The sequence below is a fragment of the Chiloscyllium punctatum genome, chromosome 19 (assembly GCF_047496795.1).
Source record: "Chiloscyllium punctatum isolate Juve2018m chromosome 19, sChiPun1.3, whole genome shotgun sequence".
NCBI classification, from domain to species: Eukaryota; Metazoa; Chordata; class Chondrichthyes; order Orectolobiformes; family Hemiscylliidae; genus Chiloscyllium; species Chiloscyllium punctatum.
The window spans coordinates 52,129,168-52,146,190 of NC_092757.1; the positions used below are offsets into that span (position 1 = coordinate 52,129,168).

At 42.3% G+C, this 17,023-nt stretch overlaps 1 protein-coding gene across 1 annotated transcript in view; it reads right to left on the minus strand.

Annotated features, from left to right (window-relative positions):
• bckdk (branched chain ketoacid dehydrogenase kinase) overlaps window positions 1-17,023 on the minus strand; it is a 58,802-nt gene that overhangs the window by 18,406 nt on the left and 23,373 nt on the right. The window contains exons 8-9 of the mRNA XM_072589396.1: window positions 9,115-9,243; window positions 83-172 (exon numbers count right to left, since the gene is read on the minus strand). Of these exons, the coding sequence (XP_072445497.1) occupies window positions 83-172; window positions 9,115-9,243 (219 nt within the window). The remainder of the gene's footprint in view (window positions 1-82; window positions 173-9,114; window positions 9,244-17,023) is intronic.

A 17,023-nucleotide genomic window follows, 5' to 3' on the forward strand; every position in this document is an offset into this window, starting at 1 on the left:
AACACTTCAAAACAAAAAATTATCCACATTAGCTCGAAAGAGGCAAACAAGTGAAAAAAAAAAACAGGAAATGGCAATTTACCGGATAATGAAATCAATATCATTGTTGGCAATGGTGACCACAATGTCAGGGACATTGTATGGTGTGTCAAGGTGACTTTCCATCGTCGCTCTGTGAAAGGAGAGAGAAAAGAAATCAATCAAATCCCACAGAGGGATACACACTGACCTGCACATTCACCCAGTCGTATCAGGCATGAACAATTTCATTCTAAAACAAACAGTGGGATTCAGAATGACAGTAAAGATTCAAATCCATCACCCCAATGAGGGGTTTCTACAGGATATTTGGTATCAGTTAGTGAGTTCCAGGGACTAGCGGTCAAATCAGAAACCACAGAATTGTGAACAAAATGGTTTACAAATCTAGCTTTGACTAAACCACCCATGGGAATACAGTACTGCACAGGTTTCCCATCGCCATAGTACAAAAACAATTGACAAGGGTGGTACCAAAACTGAGAAGATGCAACTGTCTGGACAAACTGAACAGTTGAAAGTGTTACCTTACCTCAGTCACTTCCTAGAGAAAATCTGGTATATGTTTTTAAAATTATGAAAGGGCAAGTGTAGACTTAAAGAAAATAGTTCTATTTAGGAGAATCCAAAACTACAGGTCATAAGTGTACAGGCACTAAAAACAAAAGGAAGTTAACATTTTATTTTCATTTATCTAATATTAACACAATAAAAAAGGATTCCAAGGAACTCCACAGCAATATTAAAAATTAAAATTTAAAATTGAATCATATTAAGAATTTTTACATCTGAAAACAAAAGAAACATCAGGAGACCCAAGGTCTGGATAAAGTTATTGGTTTTATGGCACAACTTAAAAGGATTTCTGAAAGGTAGAGGGGCCTAAGAGGTCAGGGAAGCAATTGTAGAGCTTGGACCCAATAGCTAAAGATCAGGAACTTCTTTACTCAGAGGTGTGTGAGAATGTGCAGCCCACGCCTATGTGTGGTGCTCAAGGTGGGAGCCAACTGTGTAATAAGGGGGCTACGTACAGACGGGGACACCTTTGTGGGAGGAAGGGAAGGGAAGGGAAGGGAAGGGAAGGGAAGGGAGAGAGAGAAAGAAAGCAAGAAAGAAAGCAAGAAAGAGACAGTGGGACAGAGAGGGAGAGGGAGAAAATGATAGTGAGGCAGAGAAAAAAAGAGAAAATGAGAGGAGAGGGAGAAAGTGACAGAGTGAGACACACACAGAGACACAGAGACACAGAGACACAGAGACACAGAGACACAGAGACACAGAGACACAGAGACACAGAGAGAGACAAAGGTAAGGAGGAGGCTGATGTGAAGGATAAACACTGGTAGGCCATAGCTCCATTTTCTGTACTGAAATTCCATCATGTAACCACTGTCTAAAAGTGATTGCCTGAATTCGAGATATAAATATACACACAACCTTTCATATAACGTGCACAAAGCTATCGGACAAAGTCTATATTTATAGAGAGAGTTATACAGTATGGAAACAGGCTCTTTGGCCCAACTCAATGTTGATCAGGATTGCAGCTCTCCCACTGAACTCATCCCATTTGTCTTTGTTTGGCTGGTAACGCTCAAAACCGTTCCTATCCATGTACCGATCCAACGTCTTTTAAAATGCTGGAATTGCATCAGCCTCTACCATTTCCTCTGGCAGCTCATTCCATATATGCACCAACCTGTGTGTGAAAAGGTTGCCCCTCAGGTCCCTTTTAAATCTTTCCCCTCCCATCCTAAACCAATACCCTTTAGTTTTGGACTCTCCTAATGCAGGGAAAGACCTTGGCTATTCATCTTATACATGCCCCTCTTAATTTATAAACCTCTATAATTTTATAAACCTCTATAAAGGTCACCCCTCAGCCTCCGACATTCCAGGGAAAAGGTCCCAGCCCATCCAGCCTTTCCGTATAACACAAACCTTCCAGTCTTAGTGACATCCTTTTTTGCCCCCTTTCCAGGTTAAAACATCCTTCCTATAGCAGTGTGACCAGAATTATATGCAGTATTCAAAACATGACCTTACCAATGTATTGTACAGCTGGAACATGATGTCCCAATTCCTATACTGAATGCTGTGACCAATGAAGCAAAGTGTGCCAAACTCCTCCTTCACCACCTGGTCTACCTGTGATGCCACTGTCAAGGAACAATGTACCTGAACCCCTAAGTCAGTCTGTTTGACATACTCCCCACAGGCCTACCATTAACTGTACAAATCCTGTCCTGGTCTGTCTTCCCAAAATACAACACCTCACATTCATCTAAATTAAACTCCATCTGCCATTCCTCAGCCTACTGGTCTAGTTGATTAAACATAACATTGCTCTCTTAGATAATCCTCTTCATGTTCCACTACACCGCCAATTTGGGTGTGTCTTATATCTTCATACACTATCCTGACTTGGAAATACATCGTTGTTCCTTCACTGTTTACTGGATCAAAAGCCTGGAACTCCTTTCATACCAGCACTCTGGCTGTCCCTACATCAGATGGTCTGTAGCAGTTCAAGCTGACAATTCACCATCATCGTCTCACGGGCAGCTAGGGATAGGCAGCAAGTCATGGCCCAGCCAACGACATCATGAAAATGGATCAAAAATAAAAATTCACAGATAGAAGACTCGTCCCTCTTTCTGAATAATTAAAGACAGCAGTGGTTGCAGCTCTCCCACTGCAAGTCAACTGTCCCAGAAACATTATAACTGGAGAAAAACAACATTTAAAAATAAACGGAATACACAAAAAACAGAAAACCTCAAAAGTCCAGTGTTTACAGTGGGGTTCCTTGCCAAGTCTAGTGCTGGACAGCAACCAAATCTAAAGTAGGTCATCACTGACGATGAACAGCAACTTAATAGTAAGCGTTTATATAAAATTACAGAAAGCAAAATTCAATTTCTGCAAATTAGTATTGGTACATCAATAGGAGAGTCAGTTCTTCGGATTAACCATTGCAGCAACTACCAGGTTCATAAGAACTAGAAGAAGAAATTTTTCAAAAAAAGAGTGAGGTACCAGCACTTTAGCTCCACTGACATTGCGGTGGAAAATATTCAGGGAAATCACCCCAGTACGACATGGCTGATCAGGCAACAGAATGGCAATATGTTTGCCACATGACCAAAGGTTCACTTACCATTGACACTGCCTCCATTGTAACTTTACACAGTAAAATCAGTCACTTTCTTTTTGAAGGGAAAGAATATTTCTGTCACATGTGTACGAGGGACCCAGTCCTGTTTACAAAGGCAGTCACTACAAATACTTCCACGGAGTGACAGGCAATATGACCAAGTGAAAACCCAATGGAACAAAGTTTGAGGTTACCAGCTTCTTATGTTGATGGCCAAGTGATGGCCAGTGCCTCAGGAAGACAAATGACAGAGCGCTCCTCATCTGCAGAAGCTATGTGTACAGAGACTAGAGTCGGTGGACAAGAACTACCAGCCAAGGGAGGGAACAAATGGTGTCATGGGAGAGAGACTGGTCAAACTCCAGCAAGTTAAGAAACAGAAAGCAGAATTGGGAAACGTTCTCCAGATAAAGGGAGAGGGACAAAGCCAGACTGAACTCAGCTGGAACTGGAAACAAACAAAATGGACAGGAGGGGATGAAAACTGAAGGGACCTGTAAAAGGAGAGGCAAAAGTTTCTCTTGTTATCTCTACAAAGTTTGTTCAAGGGATAGCGAATTGAAAGTTGACAGATTGTGATGGGTCTAATCCAATGGGAGGATTTTAAAAAGTAGGGACTGAGATAGTGAAAATGTTTGCACCTGATTTTACTAAGTGTCAAGGGGCAGTCGGGTTAATAGATGGAGGAAAAAATTGTCATGGTGATTTGGTGATGGGAAAAGAAAGAATGTTCAGAGGTGTGGGGAGACTGCAGTGTGCTCTTGTGCTGCATCGGTAGTGTCCCTACCTGTGAGCCAGGAGTCCTCGGTTCAACTCCTACCTGTTCCCGAGCTATGTAGTAACATTCCCGAACAGGTAGATTAAAAAAAAAGAAACCTGTGCAGTGAGTTACTGGGAATGGCAATAGGTGAACCACACCTGGCTTCAAGGTCATACTGGAGTGACATTAAAATGCTCAGAGCAAGAGGAAAATGGATCAAATACAAGAAGGAACAGAAACAATGGACATATTGGGCTCTAAGGTCTGAGAATATTCTGACCGTCAACACTAAACTAGAGTGAGTTAGAAACCTTTTCAGAGAATCCTACATCAGCATTCAATAACTGCTTCCTAGCATACATTTCTTATAGGAAGGAATTAAAACAGGAATCTGAAATAAACTCTTTCAAAACATGATTTGGAGATGCCAGTGTTGGACTGGGGTGTACAAAGTTAAAAATCACAACACCAGGTTATAGTCCAACAGGTTTAATTGGAAGCACACTAGCTTTCGGAGCGACGCTCCTGATGAAAGAACGGCGCTCCGAAAGCTAGTGTGCTTCCAATTAAACCTGTTGGACTATAACCTGGTATTGTGATTTTTAACTTATTTCAAAACAGTAAGTTTTCACACAGTTTATGATAAGGATCCCACACAGCTCCCAACACTGCCATTTCAGACGAATTACTGTACAGACGGAAGAAATTTAAACAAAAACAATGGCCAGGCAAGACCTCCCCTTAATGCTTTATGTCAGAGAGTGGTGCCAAGTACATTCTGTACAGAACTAGGAGGGCTGTGAGGCGCATCTGACCACCAGCTGTATCCTGTGTGATAAACAGGATCCGATTACACTTTTGGAAAGCACTGTTTCAAATTTATATTTTATTTTTACATACGAAGTTAAAGCTGAACAACATGACTACTGACCGAAAAGATCAGCATCAAGGAGTTTTGATCATTCAGAGGGATCTTTGTTAAGTGGGGGACACTGTTCCAAATGATGCCAGATCTCTGAGCATTTGTCACAGCAGCAGAAATCAGGGAGAATGGGGGGTAGTGGCCAAACAGGATGTGGCACAGCGTGAGACATCTTGCCCATTTTACCTTCAAAACGTGAAAACTATCCTTCCTGTTCCAAGATGGTGTGGGGATTGCTGGGGTATGTGTGTTATTTCAGGTTTTCAGCTAGCCTAGCTTTCCTTTGTTTCTGCACTATATCTGACCTGTAGCTAACACGATCTCACCTCAACGCAGAAGGCAGCCTCTGATCGAGTGGTAGCGTACAGAGCTCTCGGATGGAAGGTGGAGAGTTTCAGATACTGCTGCAAAACATCGACTGACAGTCTGCTTCTGAACAGTGGGGTTACTTTTATGGAAGTTACTCTGGCAGTTGTGTAGTTAACTTAATGCTGTAACGCATGCCCAGGATCATATTACAGGGCTCCAGTAACAGAAAATGGTAGTGTGCTGGGATAGGTTAAGTGTAATGTAGGGAAGCAGTGTGGCAGACGATGATTAGTTTAGAAAGACAAAGCTAGCCAGCATGATTGGTTAGGCTAATGTTATCTGGTAAGCGTGGGAACAACAAGAGTATAAACTGCAGAGGAGCAAAGACATTGTGGGCAGTCAGGGAAGACATTTTTCTGGCTGCCACAGGTTTGATTTTGCAAGATTAAAGTTTAATGTTATGAAGGATTTTGCGTGTCTCCTGGTAATTGTTTATAGAACATGGAGTGATTCTTCCACAACTCTTTCCACAGGGAAACACTCACTGGCTAGACAATGAGACCCCAGAGTGTGGGGCAATCAGCTATTAAGGAGATGGTTACAGCCACAAACACGTGCTCATGTCACAGCCTTTACAATGATCAATCAGATTGTGAATTCTTCCTTTTGAAGGCAGTAAAGATGCAACCTGGATGTAGCAACTCACAGAGGGCTTAATGTCAGATTTAAATGTATGTTTTTGTTGGTTCCATCACTTGAAAACTTTTAATGATACAAAAAGTTCAAAGCAGAAGCTGAACAGGCTGAGGTTTATTCCCCTGGACTGTAGGACTGAGGGAGTGACCTTATAGAGCTTTATAAAACCATAGGAGGCCATAGATAAGTTTCTCCACTAGATTTAGAGATGCCGGTGTTGGACTGGGGTGTACAAAGTAAAAATAAAATCACACAACGCCAGGTTATAGTCCAACTTGAGAGGTAATGTCTCCACAGAAGGTGATGCATGTATGAAACCGAGCTGCCAGAGCAAGTGGTAGAGGTGGGTACAATTACAACATGTAAAAGATATTTGGATAGGAAAGATTTAAGAGGGATATGGGCTAAAAGCAGGCAAATGGGACAAGTTCAATGTAGAAACTTGGTCGGCATGGATGAGTTGGGCTGAAGGGTCTGTTTCCATGACTCATATTCTGGCATATTTTGAAAATCAGATTCTGAAACAGAGATTCTGCTAATTAATGACAGTAGCTGCAAGTATCTACAGAGCCTGTCCCCAGTGCTACCCTGGAAAAACCCCCTTTAAAAGGTATTCTCCATGCAGACTTCTGCTACTGCTGCTTACAGAAACAAGGGTAGACCTCATCCAGCCTCCCTCCCACTTACCTCCTCAGATGCTGTCTGACCGGCTGCGCTTTTCCAGCACCACATTCTTTGACTCTGATCTGCAGCATCTGCAGCCCTCACTTTCTCCTAGTTGGACTCATGAGAGTACATTTATGGCCCTAAAGTGCCTCAGCACTCGAGTGCAGCCGACAATGCATCAACAGCTCATCCTCCAACCTTGTTACTTTTAAAATTCATTCATGGGATGTGGAGGTCACTGAATGGGCTATTAATTATTGCCCATCCCTAACTGCCCTGGAGAAGCTGCTAGCAAAGAGGTTATGGGGAAAAATTAAAAAATAATTGATGAGGTCTTTGTCTTTCTGATAGTTAAGAGAGGCCCTTTCTCTCTAAAGTCATTAGATACTTTCTGTTGTATCTTCAGGATTGCCTTGAACAAACTGTTGCAAAAGCTGAGCTTCAGCAAGTTTAGTATCCTATAGGTTAAACTTTACTACATAAGTGATTAGGGGAATAGGAAAAGGAGGAGGCCATTTGGAAGCACATTAATTCTGTTCCCCACTAAAAAGGGGATGGTAATTGATCCACACCCCAATTCCATTTATCCAGTTGGGCTCCATATCCTTCAATACTCATAACAACCACTCTCTATCTCTCCCAGACTGGAGAGCACTAGCATCTGTTGACGTTTGTCAGCAAGTGTTCCATGTTTTTTTTAAGACCCTTTTTTTAAAATCAGAATTTGGTCTTCATTTCTCTCCTGAATGTTCTGGCTCTGATTTTAAGTTTGTAACCCTTTGTCCTGGATTTTTTAAGTCCTGCAAGATATTTCTATCTATGCCTCAATCTTAAAACTCCAATTAAAATTGTTTAATGCAGAGAAGGTAAGCCTAGTTTATCAAATTTCTGCTGAGAATAACAACCCTGACAGCATTCCCTCTTTCCAAAGCCTAATTATGTTGTCGAAGGTACCTTAGAACTGTCTACATATGTGGTTTATTCAGGGGATTGTGCAGTTATGGCCTTCGATTTCATGGTCTAGGCCTCTAAATACAAAAGCTAACTTCCAATTAGGCTTTTCTCACTAATTGTTCATTAGTGCTCTGGGTAAATGGATGTTTAGAACATTACCTTTCTACCACTTTTAAAAGATAAGTCTATTTCTTTTCTTCTAATAAATGCATTATCTCACACTTAGCTCCACTGAAATCCAAAACTTAAAAAGCTTCTTTAAACAAAAATGGCAGCACACTTTTGGGTTGGAATTCCCAACTCAGTGCCCTCACTGGAATAAAAAGAGAATGGATATGAAAAGGAGATGGGATGGCTGTATTTCATGAGTGACATCAGCAAGTGACCATAAGGATGGATTGGTCTGTGCTAGTCAGAGACAACACTATCACATTCAGCAGTGTCAATAGAAGGACTTTTAAAGCTCACTAAGGGCTGACAGTAGTCATTCGAAGGTAAGACGAAACCATTTGGACAGGTGCAAAGGCTGATGGGCCTCTTTCAGAGCTCTACAACATTAGGCCACTATTGGAATACTGCATGCAATTCTGGTCTCCCTGCTATGGAAAGGATGCTGTGAAACTTAAAGCCACTCAGAAAAGATTTACAAGGATGTTGCCAGGGTTGGAGGGTTTGAGCTACAGGGAGGGGACTAAAGCTATTTTCCCTGGAGTGTTGCAGGATGAGGGGTGACCTCATAGAGGTTTATGTAATCGTGAGGGGCATGGACAGGGTGAATAAATAAGGTCTTTTCCCCAGGGTAGGGGAGTCCAAAACTAGAGGGTACAGGTTTAAAAGGGGAGAGGGAAATAATATAAAAGGGAAATTAAAGGGCAATATTTTCACACAGAGGGTGGTTTGTGTATGGAATGAGCTGCCAGAGGAAGTGGGGGAAGGCTGGTACAATTACAACATTGAAAAAACATTTGGATGGGTATACAAATAGGAGGGGTTTAGAGGGATATGGGCCAACTGCTGGCAAATGAGATTAGATTAGATTAAGATATCTGTTTGGTGTGGATGAGTTGGACTGAAGGATCTGTTTCCGTGCTGTACATCTCTATGACTCTATGATGTAACAGTGCCACAGAGTTGACCTTGACCAAATGCTGCAGACTGGCACATTCCGAGGACCAGGACTGCATGCACAACTGCTGCCAAGGCACAATGGGAAAAGTCCACCATAGTCTTTCTGCCAAAGTTAAATGAGGGTCCGTTTATACTACTGTACAGAACCAAACTGCATTCGTGATTATGTAAATAAAGACTTTTATGAATAAAGAATAATTTTTGAAATTAAAAAAAGTCAAGGATAACAAGCTGACTGATATGCAGAATAGAACCCAAGCCACAAACCGTAGGATACATACCCACTTAACACAGCAAGTTAATTATTTCAATCAATTAACATGGAACAAGGCCAGAGGGCAGAAAGCAAGGTGCAGGATTTTCCCTCATTCTCTACGGTCGGCCAGTTAGAGCATGGGGGTTCATAGCTGAACTGGCCCCATCCCCAGTCCCCAGGACCTGGGCTCTCTATCATTACCTTCCATTGTGTGCGAAGACAGGACTCACCTCATTGCATTCTTCAGTAACTCAGGAAGGATGTAGTCCAAGGGCATTGGGATATAAGGGTACCTGGCTGCCACATGACCATTTATCCGCACTCTTGGGGAACTTCCATACTGATGCTCACATAAGCGCCTAGAGAAAAAGAAAAAGGGGAATAAAATAACAACTTATCTTTAAAGCAAACACTGATCTTCTCATGTTTGAGTGACAGAAATATTAACTCTACTCCTTTTACCATAGTGCTACTTCACCATAACATATAGGATCAAATTGAGGCCATTCAGCCCATTGAGCCTGCTCCACAGATTAAAATCTTGAAAGCATCAGCATTAAATCAGTTGCAGAATTATTGACTTTTTTTTGAGGTATACAGAACAATGCAGCATCTAGGTACTGCACAATTTAAAACAGCTTTAAAGTAACAAAAATAAATAATTAAGAAGAAATGCAGCAATAATAGCATTGTTGCACAATTGCATAACTCTGCTTAAGCAATTGGGACTAATCAATGAACAATATTTATTGGGCTTGAAATTTATAATTTATAAAAAGGGATCAAGAGTTACAGGGAGAACGCAGGAGAATGGGATCCTGCTCAGCAGCCCTCTGTATCTCTCTTTAAGTCTTTACCTCTTTGTGCCTGGTTTGTTGAAAGGGGTGGAAGGAGGCTGAAAAGTTAGTATAATGTTTGCTCAATGTGTTGAAGTGTTGAAATTGATTTCCATGTATATGATCTTGGATTTGCTTTCTTTTTTTAGGTTAGATTCCCCACAGTGCAGAAACAGGCCTTTTGTCCCAACCAGTCCACACTAACCCTCTGAAGAGTAACCCACCCAGACCCATCTCCTTCTGACCTAGGTCGGTAGGTGCTACCTAGCACCTAGCACTATGGGCAATTTAGCATGGCCAGTTCACCTGCCCTGCACATCTTTGGACTGTGGGAGGAAACCGGTACAAACTCAAAGTGCCAACGGACACTCCTGGTAATATTTCTCAAAACACTGTTTGGGATTTAATGAGAATCCAAGTGAATTCTATGTAAATAATTGTCAGCTGTCATTTAACTTGTGGGCAGACATTTTGAGAGCGGTTTTTGCAAATTTTAGTTGTGGTAAAAACAAGAACAGATTCTTTATTAATTCTTCAAATCTACCTGGATTTATGGGATTGATTTCATTTGTCACTTTCTTTTACTACAAAAGAAAAACACTATAACAACTAGAAAATAATGCTCAAACATACTAGCTTTAAAAACCATAAGAACTGACTTCAAAAGTCCCAAGACATAAAAAACTGCTACAATAGGGGTGGGGGGGGGGGGGGGGGGGGGAGATCAGTATTTGATCCCCTCCGATTTAGGGCCCACTAAAACTACCTAGCATCAATTAAACAACAAACTTTCCAAAAGGTGTGGTCCATGGAGAGGGTAGGTTGGAGAATCACTGCAGCATGAGAAGCACCACAAACCACTTCCACACCCCAGTGACGTTCAGATCCAGTGAGGATCCTTATCCAGAACACCTCAGCCACAGGGTAACACGATGACAAGTGGCTGACATTGCTGCCTCACAACACCACAGACCCAGGGTCAATTCCAGCCTTGGGTGGTTGTCTGTGTCAAATTTGTATGTTCTCCCTCTCTCTGTGCAGGTTTCCTCTGGGTGCTCCTGTTTCTTCCCACAGTCCAGAGATGTGCAGGTTAGGTGAACTGGCCATGCCAAATTGCCCATAATGTATTAGCTATGGGAAATTTGGCGTTAATTGGAGTGGGGGGAGCTGAGTCTGGGTGGGATGCTCTTTGGAGGGTTGGTGCCAACTTGATGGGCTGAATGGCCTCTTTCCACACAGCAGGAAATTCTACCATAATCCCTCCCAGATTTAAACAAAAGCTTGTACAAACTGTGGGTACGACAAAAAGAACTAGCTATAGATACATAGAGAGATGCAAACACTTCAGCAAGGGACAGGAAGAACTTAATTTTTTTTTTAAAAGTGAAAAAAACCAAGCGATGTCTTTCACAGTTTCAGGATATCTCCAAGCATTTTACAACCAGGATTTTATTGAAGTGAAGTGTAGTTATTGTTGTAATGCAGAAGCTCAGTTGTTCATTGCCTGTCACGATACTAACAAGACAATAAGTTTGTGTGATGTTGAGAGCTAAAGTTCAGCCAGAATTCCCCAGCTTTCCTTTGAAATCATACCATGGAATCGTTTACATCAATCAGAAAGGACAAATGGGGCCCTGATTTTACACATTATTAGAAAAAGAAAAAAAAGGAGCTTGCATGAAACAGCAATAAATTGCTTTTAAAATGTACATAGGAGATTTCACAGGAGGGTTTTTTTTAAACTGGGGACAGAGGGAAGTCACAAGTGGGCAGCACAATGGCTGTGTTTGGCACTGCTGCCTCACAGCGCAAGGGACCTGGGTTCAATTCCAGCCTCTGAAGACTGTTTTCGTGCAGTTTGCACATTTCTCCCCGTGCCTGCGTGGGTTTCCTCCGAGTGCTCCCGTTTCCTTCCACAGTCCAAAGATGGTGCAGATTAGGTAGATTGGCCATGCTAAATTACCTACAGTGTTCATGGATGCGGAGGCCAGGTGGATTAAGGATAGGATAGGGGGGTTGGGTCTGGGCAGGATGCTCTTCAGAGGGTTGGTGTGGACTTGATGGGCCGTATGGCCTGATTACATACTGTAGGGATTCTATGAGTAGAAAAGGCTCACACTGTATCATCCAGAAATGAAAGTATGGGAAATAGTCAGCAATATGGCAAGTGTGCATCCAGGAGTGTCAATTGTGTCAGTGTTGACCTCAACCTTTCAAAGGGCTATTTGTACAGCTGGTCAGAGGCAGCATTAAAGGAGTACAGGAGCTGTGGGGCAGGCAGGCAGGCGGGGGGGGAGTGGGGGATAAAGAGAGACCACAGCGTAACAGTTATATCACAGGTCTAAAATCCAGAGGCCAGGATAATAGCCTAACCATAAAAAGGGTGGAATTTAAATTCAATTACTAATTCAGAGTTGGAATAGACAGAGTCTCACAAAACCAACATGGATTTTTATAAAAACTCATCTGGCCAACTAAAACTCTTCAGGGAAGGATGTCGGTGTCCTTACCCAGACTGGCCTCCATGTGACTACAAACCTCAGCAACATGGAGGACTCTGAGCAGGCCATTTCCATGGCCACTTAAATCACTCGTTAGAAGGACAATTCAGGATGGACAAAATAAAACTGCTAAATTTCCCTCCAACTCTATTTTGATTTAGTCCCTCCCCTCCCCTTCATTGTTTTGATCACACAGCATTGCCCTTTGGTTTGAAGGGCAGTGCTTGTCACTGGCCACTCGGGTGTTTTTCCTATCTTCCTGGTGGTGGAAATTGAATAAAGATTCGTGCACTTTGTGTCTTTCACTGTGTCGCACATCTACACACACACACACACACACACCATGGGTGCTGGGGAAAAAAATAAAACAAACTGCTAAATTGCCAGTGACACTCTGATCTTATGGAAGATCTTTTCTAAATTCTCACATACATTGACCAAAAGTGGACAGGTTAGTGATGAAGAATATTGTAAACGTAGACATCCTTCGAATGACAATATTTCAGCTCCACACCCAGAAGGGAAAGCAGCCTGTTGCCTTAACCACAAATAAACAGAAGTGAGAAAATAAAGCATGACAGTAACAGACAGCTTCCCACCGCTGAACCCATGGCTAACTTAGTCATATAATTCATTACACAGAATTAATGTCACTTGATCAGCTTGATCATCACTTTCTAGTCAAAGGGGCTTTTGAGAATTCTCTATTTAAATGTTCTGGAATGCAATCTGTAATGCTTGTCAACCTTTAACATCAGAGAGGAGAAACACAGCTGGTCCACTGACTGCACAATATTATCTGCTCCAATCCCATTTCTAACTTCTCTCAATCTCACACTCAACATTTAAATTTTTTTTTACTTTAAATTATTTATCTGGTTCTTCTTCAATAAACAACAATCCTCATTAGGTTGAGGTGTTTGAAGGGTCCAATGGCCTTATTCAGAGACAAGCAGGGAATTCTGCTGAAACCACACAAATGGAGCTGTGACTAGGTCACTGCTGTGTTTGCTATTTAAGAACAGTTGAATAAACTGTCTTGACATGTGAAAACATTTGTCAATGTTTGAGACACGTAATAACACACGAAATAAATACAAGCTTTTTTTCCCACCCCATGAACCTGGAAATAAACTTCTGCACTTGCAGTAAAGTAATCCACATTCAAATATCCTTTTGCACAATTCTACTTCTTCTACATTACTCCTTTACACCTCAAAGGGAATTTGAATTTCAAGCAGCAAGGGACAAGCAACACTTCCAGCTGCAGTCCTCATTGTTAATAGTGTTCCATCACTAACAACATTCTGGGGGTTACCATTGACCAGAAACTGAACTGGAATTGCCATATAAATATAGTGGCCAACAGAGCTGATCAGAGGTGAGGAATACTAGTGAACAACTCATCTCCTGTCCATTTCGATCTTATAAACCTCAGCCTCCGACGCTCCAGGGAAAACAGCCCCAGCATATTCAGCCTCTCCCTGTAGCTCAAATTCTCCAACCCTGGCAACATCCTCGTAAATCTTTTCTGAACCCTTTCAAGTTTCACAACATCCTTCCGATTGGAGGGAGACCAGAATTGCACACAATATTCCAAAAGTGACCTAACCAATGTCTTGTACAGCCACAACATGACCTCCCAACTCCTGTACTTAATACTCTGACCAATAAAGGAGAGCAAACCAAATGCCTTCTTCACTATCCTATCTACCTGCAACTCCACTTTCAAGGAGCTATGAACCTGTACTCCAACGTCTCTTTGTTCAGCAACACTTCCCAGGTCCTTACCAGTGTATATGAAGTCCTGCCCTGATTTGCCTTTCCAAAATGCAGCACCTCACATTTATCTAAAGCTCCACCTGCCACTTCTCAGCCCATTGGCCCATCTGAGTACAATGGGATCTTGATCAGAGGTAACCGTCTTCATTGTCTACCACACCCCTAAGTTTGCATCTGCAACTTACTAACTATGCCTCCTATTGTTCACATCCAAATCATTTAAATAAATGACAAAAAGCACCAATCCTTGTGGCACTCCACTAGTTACAGGCCTCCAAGTCTGAAAAGCATCCCTCCACCCCCACCCTGTTTTCTACCTTTGAGCCAGTTCTGTATCCAAGGGCTAGTTCTCCCTGTATTTCATGTGATATAACCTTACTAGCCAGTCTACCAGGAAGAACCTTATTGAATGCCTTACTGAAATCCATATAGATCATGTCCACCATTCTGCCCTCATCAATCCTCTTTATTACTTCTTCAAAAAATTCTATCAAATTCAAAAGACATGATTTCCCATGCACAGAGCCATGTTGACTACCCCTAATCAGTCCTTGCCTTTTCAAATACATTAAATCCTGTCCCTCAGGATTCCCTCCAACAACTTGCCCACCACCGAGGTCAGGGTCACTGGTCTATAGTTCCCTGACTTGTCCTTACCACCCTTCTTAAACAGTGGCACCGCTCTAGCCAACCTCCAGTCCGCGGGCACCTCACCTGTGACTATCGATGACCCAAATATTTCACTAACAGGCCTAGCAATCCCTTCCCTTGCTTCCCACAGAGTTCTAGTGTACACCTGGTCAGGTCCTGGGGATTTATCCACTTTTTTGCGTTTCAATGCCACATGGACTGCGGTTGTTCAAAATCCTAACTCACCACCTCCTTCTGGAGAGCAATGAGGAATGGGAAATAAATATTGGTTTTACCAGTGATGTGTACATCACCAAGAAGTTAAACAAAAATGCAGAGTTTAACAAAGGGTTTGAAAATTGAAGCAAGAACCTGGTTAACGGTGCAACTGACCGCAAAGCTATTGGTTTATGTTAGCAGGATTGATTGCCTGTTCTCCAGTGAAATTCAGCACTGCACTCCAATCCAATCTCCCTTTCGAAGCATATAAAGCCTTGCGATTGTGTGCGCAACCTCAGAAGCTTCAAAAGTATTTCACAGTCTTTTTTAAAAAAGGTAGCTACTGTAGTAATACAGGAAATGTGGCAAAGAATTTGAAGACAGGAATCTTCTATAATAAGGAGTAGGTAACGACTGAATAACGTACTGTGGTGCTGTTGGTGGAGGGTTAGATATTTGCCGGGTTTGCGGACACATCTGATTTAGAATAGAAAGGGTGAAACTGTTTCCAATGGCTCAAGAGTGAAAAACCAGGTCACTAAATCGAAGGTCATCAGCAGAAGAACCAAGTTGTACTGAGGAAATGATTAATTATTAGAATCCAGAATGCACTGCCTGAAAGTGTTCCACAAGGATCTGTTTTGGGACCATTGCTGTTTGTCATTTTTATAAATGACCTGGAGGAGGGGCTTGAAGGCTGGGTGAGCAAGTTTGCGGATGACACGAAAGTCGGTGGAGTGGTGGACAGCGAAGAAGGATGTGGCAGGTTACAGTGGGATATAGATAAGTTGCAGAGCTGGGCAGAAAGGTGGCAAATGGAATTCAATGTAGCTAAGTGTGAAGTCATTCACTTTGGTAGGAGTAACAAGAAGATGGATTACTCGGCTAATGGTAGACTACTTGGTAGTGTGGATGAGCAGAGAGATCTTGGTGTCCATGTACACAGATCTTTGAAAGTTGCCACCCAGGTAAATAGTGCTGTGAAGAAGGCATATGGTGTACTGGGCTTTATTGGTAGAGGAATTGAGTTCCGGAGTCCTGAGGTCATGTTGCAGTTGTATAAGACTCTGGTGCGGCCTCATCTGGAGTATTGTGTGCAGTTTTGGTCGCCATACTATAGGAAGGATGTGGAGGCATTGGAACGAGTGCAGAGGAGGTTTACCAGGAGGTTGCCTGGTATGGTAGGAAGATCGTATGAGGAAAGGCTGAGGCACTTGGGGCTTTTCTCATTAGAGAAAAGAAGGTTTAGGGGAGATTTGATAGAGGTAACAAGATGATTAGGGGTTTAGATAGGGTTGACCATGAGAACCTTTTTCCACTAATGAAGTCAGCTGTTACTAGGGGACACATCTTTAAATTAAGGGGTGGTAGGTATAGGACAGATGTTGGGGATAGATTTTTTACTCAGCGGGTTGAGTGTTCATGGAATGCCCTGCCAGTAGCAGTGGTGGACTCTCCCTCTTTATGGTCATTTAAGCGGGCATTGGACAAGCATATGGAGGTTATTGGGCTAGTGTAGGTTAGGTAGGCTTCGGTCGGCGCAACATCGAGGGCCGAAGGGCCTGTACTGCGCTGTATTTTTCTATGTTCTATGTTCTAAAGGGCTATGGAAACAGATTCAGTTCAGTGAACTTAATACAACTTTTCAAATGAAAAAATGTCACTTGTCTATGGAGGGGTAAAGCAGGGGAATGGGACTAATTTCTTTGCAACGGTTTACTTAATAAGAGTCTACAAAGCTATAATGGACCAAATAGAATTGAAGAGCACAGGAAGAACCTAAGAGTCTTTGAGGATAATAGGGAGAATTCCTCAGTGCTACTTCATAAAAATAGCAGGGGATCTTTCACACTCACTGGGAGGAGAGAGACGGGGCCTCTAAGTTCTCTTCCAAAAAGGCAGCACCATCAACAATGGAACACTCCCTCAGTACTGTACTGGAAGCATTAGCCCAGAGATAGGAGGTAATGCTGATGGACACTTGTTAGACCTGAATTGGAGTACTGCACACCAAAGTAGGTACCACATTATAGGAAGGCTGAGTATGCGATAGAGACTGAGAGGAGGATAGATTGATGGAGTTGGGATTACTTCTGGTCCCCAGTTATAGGAAAGATATTATTAAGTTCGAGGGGGTCAGAAGAAATTTACCAGGTATTGCCAGGTATGGA